Source organism: Cheilinus undulatus, linkage group 8 (genome assembly GCF_018320785.1).
Source record: "Cheilinus undulatus linkage group 8, ASM1832078v1, whole genome shotgun sequence".
In the NCBI taxonomy this organism is placed as follows: Eukaryota; Metazoa; Chordata; class Actinopteri; order Labriformes; family Labridae; genus Cheilinus; species Cheilinus undulatus.
The window spans coordinates 32,499,884-32,510,988 of NC_054872.1; the positions used below are offsets into that span (position 1 = coordinate 32,499,884).

At 37.8% G+C, this 11,105-nt stretch overlaps 1 protein-coding gene across 1 annotated transcript; it reads left to right on the forward strand.

Annotated features, from left to right (window-relative positions):
• The first annotated feature begins 290 nt into the window (after positions 1 to 290).
• Positions 291 to 10,396, forward strand: opn9 (opsin 9). Its single transcript, XM_041792932.1, has 9 exons — positions 291 to 406; positions 2,528 to 2,716; positions 3,308 to 3,458; positions 5,245 to 5,384; positions 5,656 to 5,794; positions 5,910 to 6,024; positions 9,324 to 9,404; positions 9,476 to 9,977; positions 10,077 to 10,396. Exons 2-9 carry the CDS (start codon positions 2,596 to 2,598, stop codon positions 10,286 to 10,288), a joined length of 1,461 nt encoding a protein of 486 aa, XP_041648866.1. The 5' UTR covers positions 291 to 406; positions 2,528 to 2,595; the 3' UTR covers positions 10,289 to 10,396.
• Positions 10,397 to 11,105: the final 709 nt, after the last annotated feature.

The window sequence follows — 11,105 nt, forward strand, 5'->3', positions numbered from 1 at the left end:
TTTAACAGTGAAAAACAATTATCACAATTAAATTGTTGCTTGAAGGACCCTAATGATGGCTGTGGAGATTCAAAGAGATCATTATGGATTCAATGGATGATAAAAGGGTCAGTAGAAAACTGGAGAAGATGCAAGGCAAGGCTGAATGGAGGTTAAAGACCATCAAACACCCCCCTTCAACTCTCTCTCTCTCTCTCGCTCTCTCTCTCCCTCTCTCTCATGCACTCTCTCATTGCACAGTTTGTGTGCCTCTGCTTCTCATTTCTCAGCCAGATTGTCAGCTGCAAAATCTGAAGCTCTCAGAGATGTGACATGGATTAACAGATTAAGACTGCATGAATATCTGTAAGATTTCTGCAATAAAGATCATCTGAGAGAGTACGTGACAGACAAGTAGTGGAAGGTGGTAAGTAGTCCTTTTTCTGTAGTGTTTTTTTTCTTCTGCCACAAAAATGTTAAAAGATATTTTTGTGTGAACGAATTTTGATTGTCTCATGAAATTTGCAGTTCTTTTATTTCCATATTGTCGGACTGTTTATTTCTTATTTCTAAGTTCATCACTCAGTACTCTTTGTTGTCACCCGAGAGACTCGGCTGATTGCCTGCTGGCTCAAAGTGTACATTTTTGTCAGCTTGGTTGGACACACTAATATGTATCTAATTTTTATTTCATTAATTCAAGTTGAATGTCAAGTTTTCACTTATCTAATACAGATATTCAGCAATGGTATTTAATAATAAAATGCATTATTTTCACCTTTTCTTATATTCTTCACCCAAAATATCTCATATTAGAATTTTATGATTTTCCAACTTTATCTTTAATTTGAACCATAGGAAACCAATTTTCTTACATAAATTAGTTATTTTACATAGATGGGCTGGTGACAAAATGAAAAAATGAACTGCATTTTTTTGTAAAATTAACAAAACCATAAATAACCTAAATAACCTTACTTGAACCTTAATATTTTTATTTAGTACTTATTGGACCCCCCAGGTTTTGATTTGGCTCTTAAGTTCAACAAGGGTTGAGTAACACTGCTTTATGATATTATAAGTTATAAAGCTATGATCATCAGAGTGGTGATCTTAATCACTGATAGGGTCAGAGTTCAGGCAAAAATGCAAAAACAAAAGGCGAAGGACCCAAATGCAGATAACTGAAAAGACTGATTTAATAAACAAACAAAAGAACTTAGACAAAATAAATCCAGCAATCAAAACTCCAACAATAAAAACAAAATCCACAGGAGGCACGAGGAGAAACATTAGTAACATGGAGGAGTAACAACAGGGAAGAAATCTGACGAACTGACAAAGGACAGGGAGAAACACAGAACTTCAATACACAGGGAGTGATGACACAAGGAGAGACAGGTGTGGGTAACGAGACACAGGTGAAACTAGTGAGGGCAGTCAAAGTGGAGGGAAACTGAAGCAGGAAGCAAAACTGGAATCAAACACAAGGGACAGCAACTACAAAATAAAACAGGAAACATGGAACACTACACAAGAAGCACACAAAGACTGAAAGACAACAAAACAGTACACTAGAAGCTAAACTAAGGAAACACAGAAAACACAGGAGGATACAAAGAAAACAAACTACAACCAAAGGGAATACAAAGAACACAACACAAGGAGGGAAACTCAAACACAGGGAAGACCAAGGATACAAAATAACACTAGATACTTGAAACTAAGACCTAGGAAAAACTACATAAAGAATGTAACACAAAACAAGCAAAACACTGGGAGCTAAAATGAAATACAAAGGAAGTCAAAACACGGAAACATAATAGGCTACAAGGTAAAGTAGACACTAGAGACATGATATAACAAAGAGCGCACAAACCATAGAAACACAAGAGGTCATAAACTAAACACTAGTAACATGAAATACACCGAAAAACACAGGAAAACACTGAGAAACTCAAAACATAACAAATCAACAACCTGGATCATGACAGATAGTATCAAAAACACCAGTGCAAACACATGTAAACTTTCCTCACTTGCTGTAGTCATTTTAGTCTCTCATGGTCATACAAATTCCCACAGCACACCTAGACTTGCCTCAGAGAACACCAGTGAATCTTGCTACACCATTTGAGAACCACTGATTTGCAGTATACCTCATGTCCCATATGGGTCTATCCAAGCAATCATCAAACTATCATTGGGCGAGAGGTGTGTGTTCTTTTTTCCTAATGCACACTGCAGAGTCATGAGCAGTGACGATAAAGTAGAAACAAAAAGGTAGAATTAGTCTGATTTGTGATATAATCATTACTTCAGCTTTAAGCTCTGCATTTCAAACTCTCCTTTTGTTTCTTGCTCTCAGTCCTGTATTATATAATTCTGTTTAACTTAAGCTCTGCTCTTCTGTTGTGCATTAAGGGCAGAAGAGATTAGTGAAAAGTTAAGCTGAAAACCTGCAGAGAGAAGGATATAGCTGCCAGTTTGTGCTCTTTGATATTCAGAGTCACAGTATTTTTATTCTTCTCTGTATTTGTACCTTCAGCGAGTCCAGGAGTGGCCTCTTCTGTCCTCCCTGCTCTGTGGGCTGCTGTGGTTAAGTACAGGACATCCATGGGAGAGAATGGCTCACAGGGGGGCTCCTGGTTGGTCCCCTCATCCATCCATCCACAGTTTCTCTCCCAGCTTTCCCCCTCTGCAGACCTGGCTATTGCAGCCTTTCTCACCTTTACAGGTCGGAAAAAAACTATCATAAAAATGTAAAGTTTACTATTATTCCATGGGAAAAAAAAAATAGAAACAAAATATATATATGTATGTAATAAACAATAATGTTGGTGTCCTAAGAACTACCGTAGATTATATGTGCTGTGTGACTGCTTTATTTTATATACCTGATGGGACAGAGATTTTATCATGATTATTTTTATCAGCAGTTAGAGACAGAAGCCTGCCTCAGCAAAAGCAGCCTATTTCAGACTGTCTGAACATTAAAGACGTGCAGTGAGCTGAACAGCAGAGAAACAGTATGCACACACAGCAGGGAGGCCTCTGACTCTTCAACACTTCCTTCACTGTTTCATCTAGTTCAGTCTTTCCAGGTTCATTCACTTCCTGTGCAGCAGCATGACTATTGTGGTGCACAGGCGGCAGCTGATTAGAGGAAAACAGCTGAATAATCGTGCATCGATCTAGTCTGAAGACCTTTGGTCCAGGCCCTTTCATCATACACAGCTGGTTCATAAAGACCTTACATGAAGTCCCTTTAAAAATGCAGGACTAAATCATGTGTGCTTTTTCCCCTTCATTAAAAACGGTCTCTCAGGTTTGACATCAGTGCTGGGAAATGGCACCGTGTTGTTGGTCTTTGGTAAGAAACGGAAGAAGCTCAGACCTCCAGAACTCCTCACCATAAACCTGGCTCTCTGCGATTTTGGCTTCAGCCTCTTTGGAGCACCAGTCTTCATCATTTCAAGGTACCACGCATTTAACCTATAGAAATTATATTCTTAAGTGAAATGTTAAGACATTTCAACTTAACTTTACTGTTTACATTCTATCCATTATTTTCTGTAACTCAAACTACTCTCTCATACCTCTCAGAAACAGATACAGACGACCTTTACTCGACTAAAAGGCATTTTTAAGAGATGGTTCTCATAAGAAAAGACCTACACTACATATGATAATCTTTTCCTCCTGAGACCTGAGCTTTTGTTTGGATGCATTTTAGTTTCTCCCAATTATGTGGGATACATAGGACATAAGTTTAAAACACACAATTCTTCTATAGGTCCTGTTTCTGCAGAAAATACAGCACTGGACTGGTTTTAGAGCAGACTTTGTGTCGGCAAGTTGCTCAGTTATTGGGGGTCCTTAGTCAGTAAGAAATGTCATTAGTCAATCAGAGAGCTGTGGTGGAGACATTTTTCTTGTTATTTTGATGATGGACACAAAGGACTTGTTAAGGCCAAGCATCAACAAAATTTCCCCTTTCTCAGTAAATTTACCTTTAAAAAAATTACCCTTTTTTCATATATTCCCCAAATGTGTAAGTGAATGGTTTTTCATGAAGCGTAAATTTAAAAAAATAAAAGAAATTACCCCTAAATTCTATGAAAATGGTGGAAAATTCCCCAAAACTTAAAAGCAAATTTCCTGAAATTTCCATTAAAAAAATTGAAATTTTCAAAGACAGCTCCTCCCCAAAATTCAAATCTTCCCCAAAATTTGTAAATAAAAATCCCAGATTTCCATGAAAGTAACCAAAAATTACAAAGCATAATAAAATTCTTCAAATTTCCATGAAAATGCATTTCCCAAATTTTCATGAAAATGCCTGAAAATTTCCAAATATGGTCAAACATCCAAATTTCAATAAAAATACCAGAAATTCCAAAGCAAATTCTGTCCAAAACCTCCAACGAAACTCTCCAAAATATTCAGACATATCCCCCAAATTACCATAAAAAAGTACATTTTGAAAAAAATATCCAAAGAGGTTCCCTTAAATTTAAATTCCTGGAATGTTCAAAGCAAATTCTCCCATCATGCCAAGCAAATTCCACACATTTCAATGTACATTCTGGACAATAATCTAAAAAATGTAAGGGGGAGAAATTATCACTATGTCGTAGGAAATCCAAAATCTAAAGTGCTTATGTGAGCATGCTGGATCTTAGGAAGTTAGACAACTTTGATGCCCAAACTCTTCTTTGGAGCCCTCTTCCCCTGTGTCAATATTTATGACCTGGTGCTGTTTTTCATTGGAAAAATATGCTGTTCTAAACAAATATTCCTGCTAATTTTACTAGTTAGGCCACTTCATCACGACTACTTACAGTGGTGCTTATGACATTAAAGAGGGTTATGAGAACACATACTGTTTTTCAGGGTTTGGGCCAGACCCCCTAGGTCCACAGAAGAGCATACCAAGACATTTTTGACAATGCTGTGCTTCCAACTTTGAGGCAACAGTTTGGAGAAGGCCCTTTGTATTGTGTGTCATGTTTTGTATTGTAGTGTGACTTTTCCTCTGATTCCCATCCCCACTCACTAACCAGGTAGTTCATCTTTTTGGATCTGCTAACAACAAATATGTGCTTAGGTAACATTTGAACTCATCATATAAAGTTACATTTACTAAAGCAAACTTTTTCTTTTTTTCTTTACTGTGACTGAAATATCAACAACATCCAGAAACAGATAGGGTTGATCTGTTAATCAGGGCAGGATACTGAAGCTGTTCTGTCCCTCTGTCAGCCTGTGTCATGCCTGGGTGTTTGGGGAGATGGGGTGTTTGTGGTACGGCATTCAAGGCTTTGTGTTTGGCATTGGCTCTCTGCTCACCACCTGTCTCATCTCTGTGGAACGCTGCCTGAAAATCTGCTGCATACGATATGGTAATTTTTCCAACACAACACCAAAAACATACAAATACATGCAACTACAAAAATGTACTCCGCACAAACATGACAATGGTATTGATTTAAAGGGTTATTGATACGTAAGCTGTTTGCTGATTGCCTAGGTGACTCTTTAGGTCGATTAAACCCTTTGAGAAATTGCTCGAGTCAAATGTCAAGAATTCCCTCCAGGTTAAGTGCTCTCACACCTACACATAGCCATGCCACCCGAGTTCATTAATGGCTTTGTTTACCTCTCAATTTGTAGGTCAGTGGGTTGAGAGGCGCCATGTTTCTCTGTCAATAGCAGTGGTGTGGCTTTACACACTGTTCTGGGCCTTACTGCCTGCTTTTGGCTTTGGAAGCTATGGAGCAGAACCTTATGGGACCAGCTGCACCATCAACTGGTAATCTCTGATTTAATTTTGATCTGCTGAAAATCCAAAGTTGTTAATTTACACAAACATCTGCAGACATCTGTGTTTTCAAATGTGTTTACCTGTCTGTCTGTACTGTTTAAAGGTGGAGAATGAGGTCGTCTCTAAATGACAGAGTTTATATTTTCCTCATCCTGACATTGTGTTTCGGACTACCAACGCTGGCTATTGTTACTTCATATTTGGCCATCCTGCTGACGGTGAGGACAACTGCTGCTCTATGAAAAAACAGAGCTGCCTTAATTTGTAAATATTTTCATTCATTCAAATCTTACATGGAAAAAAAAGAAAAAAATGCAGCTTTGTCACCTCCTAGTGGTAGATCTGAAGGAGACATGCACACAGCTGCCTCCTCAGGCACAAGGACAGATTTAAAAAGGTGGATATGAAACAGCATAAGTTTTTAGAATAATGTGGTTTCAATCAAACCATATTCATATTGATTAAAACAACTCCCCCAAACAACCAATTTACCTATTTATTGATTATTTTGGAATGCATTCTTCCCTTTTATTGCAGTGCTATCTTTATGTGTTTGTTGCACATATTAAATATCCACTAGTGGTGCTAAAATATAAACAAAACTTTCTTTCTAAGTTTCATTTGGAGCAGTACAACATCCACCTTAGAGCTATCAGAGTATTTCTTATTCTTTGAGTATAATTTTATGTTTTTGTTATTGTTTTTTTTATAGTTAATCTGAATTTAGACCGTCCTGACCTCTCCCTACTTCTCTTCCTGTTCCTGTGTGCGATCTGCTTTTGCACACAGCCCTTATATGGGAATAAAAGAGGCATTTTTCTATGCTAATTGGGAGAATTGTACATGAGCCTTCAGCTTACAAGCACATCTCATTCCTAAATTTAAGAAAACACTGGTGTGTTATGTTGAGAGTTAAAACTGATTCAGTTAAACAGTTGTAAAACAGTGTCAGGACTGATTGGTGGACCTTTAGTTTGCAGCGTTTACAAAAGAGGAAAAGTCACTGCTGGCATTTAGAGAAGACAGACTCACTACTGGGTTGGAAGGTGAGCCTGTAGTCAATTATTGACCCTAAGTATCTCTATGAATCAACCCTGTCTGTGGGCTGGTCGTTAACTGACAGAATAGAGATGTTAGAGAGTCCTTTGAAGAAATCACCAACCAGTTCCTTTGTCTTGGTGGTGTTTTGGTCAAGACAGTTCTGCGTGCTCCACTCTGAAAAAATGTCCTTCTCAGCCTTCAGCTGAACTTTGTGCCCAGTAAACACCTGAGATCAAGCCAAAATCCCAAGGCCCACCATATTCATATTAATACAAAATATCCTCTCTAACACATGTTACAGTAGCTTAAGTAGCTGCATAGTTGCACACTAAGACTTAACTCAAGGAACACCAGTGTGCCTTGGTACATGATTTGAAAAACACTGATGTGATACAAAAGCAGGCCAGCCAGTTTTTAGTTTGTTGTCCTTGTAGGAAGAACCTTAAAAATTAAGATTCAGAATTTTTATTTATCATTTTTGTCATTAGTTATTGATTGTCTCTGTCCACAGTTCTTTTGTGTCACTTTAATTGGTAATATCTCTTTTTTTACTTAAATGAATTTAGCATTATTGCCAGATTAACTGAGTTAATCCCGATTAATTTAGTGCACTACTTTTCTTAAATGGCAATAAATCACATGATTTATTGTTTCTTTCAAAAGACTTTGGTTAAGCTAAAAGCCAGCTTCTCCCTGCAGCCACAGTGATGTAAAACAAGCCCACACCTTCTCCTTAATGTCTCATTTCATTTTTTAATTAATTGGACAAATAGCTCAGTGGACAAGTCAGAAGTCATCTAAACCTTGTGTTTTCAAATAGTTACCTTTTGACTGTCCCCTTATTTCATTTTCAGTCGACCTATAAAATTAGGTTTTTACCAGAACAAGAAGTTGGCTTACCTTTGTTTAATACATAGAAACCCAAAATGACACAAAACAGTTTAAAGTGCAAAATAATTTAATCTTAAAATGTGATTTTAAAAAAAATTGTACAATCAATCATGGTTGACCCTTAGGGATTGTTTTATTATTAGCAAGCTGCTGAGAGCAAAAAATGTGCTTTTCATACAGTAGCTATAACAATATTATACATTAATATTTATTTTACTTTCATTGAGCTAATACTTTCACATACAACTGACCTATTCAAATCAAATATTCATTTTTTTCAAAGATTTTAACCCTTTGAATGCCAGTTCTTGCATGATGCCACCATGTTTCTGGATGAAAAAAAAAACAACAACAGAAAAACTGATTGTTAATATCATTAATATACAACATGGAATATATTTTTTGTGTGTGAAATTATTACAGCGTGGGATATGTCAATGATTAGCAGCAACACAGATGTTTATGCATTCCTTGTTTTTCGCATGTTTTTTCTCTGGTGGAGAGTAGTAAAAATGATTGATTCCAAGGCAAAAGCCCAGATTGACATCCAGATATAATAAAATGCATGTGCTACGCTTAATGGAGGTGAGATTAAAAATTGCAGTTTGAATGGGTTTCCATCGCAATTTTTTTTTTGCTCTCAACAGCCTGGGTGTTACTCTTGCATGTAAATGGTGTATTTCAGACTTACTGCAGGAGCCGAGCTGAAAATAACAAGATCAAATAAACATACACAATCTTGCCAAAGTTCATGCCATATACATGAACACTGTAAAGTGCACACAACCTCCCTTAAGGGTTAACTACAGAAATTCTGAGATTAATCATGATTAAGCATTTAAATATTTTTACAGCCCTATTTGTAACCCTTTCACACAAAGACTTGGCACTAATGTACTTTACCAGTGGTGCATATTCTTAAGAAATCTGCTATGTATTGAATCATGTTTGGCCTAATGTAGAGAATCTTTAGCTCTTTAGCATCTTAACCAATGAGGCATTTTCTCACATGATTTGCTGGATCTACAAGGTTGTGTGTAACATGGTTGAAAATGTAATATCATCAATTTGGACCCCCTCCTTGAAGACTTGAGTTTGAAATTTCAGCTGCTACTTCCTCAATTTATTGGCAGCCAAGAAAGAGCAGTATCACTTTCTTGTAGACTTTTATACAATCTGGCATCTGTCTTAGTTAGCCTTGCTGTCAGTAGAAAAATATGCCGCTTCATTGTACTTCCATATTTGCTACAACATGTCAGACTTGAAGGATACATTATATTAGAGCCCCCCAGAAAGACAGCTGAAATATTATAGAAATTTACTGTCAGTCTAATTGGGAATCCCAGATTAGTGAGCATGACTAGGCGTTACCCTCGACAGTAAATGGATTCTCTATAAATGGAAACTCTACAAAGGACGGAAAGATGGCCTTAGACTAATCCAAAGGATGATTTAACTTAAAAAAGTCAGCTGGCTTTGGCTATGTATATAAGGATGTTTCATATGTGTTGTCATTTTAGGAGTAAGTACTTGCAATTGTGATAATTTTATAAATAGTGTCATTAACTGTTGCATCTTTTTTAAGGTCAACAGATCTAATCGCACCCTGGCATCCATACGGTCCTCATCTGTTAGTCACACCAGCAAAGATGTGAAACTTGCAAAGGTAAACACAAACCCAGATCACTCTTTGATGCACATCTTTCATGAGAATAAAAGCCTGTATGTGTATTTCAGATGGCGGCGGTGGTGTGCAGTACCTTCCTCCTGGCCTGGACCCCCTACGCCGTTGTGTCTCTGATCTCTGCCCTCCTTCCCAGAGACCAAGAGGCAGGAGGCACTTTACACACTGGTATGGAGGACATAGCTGGTCCGAATGCTCCTCAGATCCTGGATGTCCCCTCATTCCTTAACTGGACAACAGAAGAATATTACACCAAATTCCACTACAATGCTGAGGGTGAAAGGAGTGAAGTAAACAGTACAAGTTCTGTCTCTATCATTGGCCTGAGTGAAAAAGAAGCTGAGCCCATGACCAGGAGTCCCCAGCCTGACTCTTCTCTGTCACCTGTTGTCACCTTGATCCCTGCTATGTTTGCCAAATCCCACTGCATGATCAACCCTTTAATCTACCAGATTATGAACAAGGAGTTCAGGGATAATGTCTACATGATGGTGTTTGGCAAAGAGATAACACAGAGGAGGTACATGCAGGGGAGGAATGAAAGCTTATGTGAAAGTAAGGAGCAAAGGAAACTTCTTATTCTTTCACTTAAAAATGTATTATTTACCAGAGACCCTCCAGAGCAATGTCTCTGTTTCTTCTCTTCTCTTTAAGGGAGCTTCAGCATCTCCTACCACCAAAGTTGGAGGAGGAAAGGGAGCATTTCCCCGCTGGAAGACATGAACAACAGAAATGTGAAGAAACACGGGATTCCAGGGAGCAGAATTGGAGGAAGATCAGACTCTTTGGCAGATAATATCTCCAGCGAGGCTGATGATTTGGACTTTGCCTCCTCGAACAATGAAGAAAACATGGAGAAAAATTAAATCAAAAGTAGATAGAGGACATCAAGTACTCTCACTGTCAGATTGATTGATACTCAATATATTATTGTCAAAAATACTGGCTTTGAATCTCACTGGTTTTAGTTCAGTAGAAACAATTGGCTGTAACTTTTTTGTTGTGTTTTTGTAATCCTGTGAACTCCAGTGTACCATTAAACCCAAAGAACTGCCCAACTTCTTAATAGTGACGGGTAGTTCGTGAACGAACCGGTTCAAAGAGCTGGATCTTTTACATGAATGGTATGATCCAGATCCTGTTTGAAATTTTCTCAACACTACTTTAACACAGACGCATCACGCATTAAGGACAGTTGCTTGATGGTGTAACATTAATGTTTTATATCGGGTGTGTCATACAGTCCAGCCAGTGAGCAGATTTCATTTGACCCGCATGGTGTTTTGAAAAGACAGTATAGTTTCTTTGCAGATGACATCACGCAGCAGCAGAGGAAACCCCTTGGGGGTCAAGAAGGGATTTCTACAAAGAGAAAAGGCCATTTTTTGAGCTGTTTACAATGATGCTAAGCGTTCAAAGTGAGACAATATAAATATACATCATTCTTAAGATACTTTTGTGTTTCAAAAAGTAGTGATATATATTCAAGTGAAATACAAAAAGATTTTAAAACTCCCAGCGAAATAGCAGCAGGCAGGTATTAAAAAAGCCGCTGTCCAGCCTGGATGAGCGATGTAACACTTGTGTATGGTCTCTTTCCACAAAGCTGTCCAGTTCAGTTCAGTACAGTTTTGTCATGGTTTTGCAAATTTCCTCAGCTCTGGTCCTTCTCACCAACCTCCA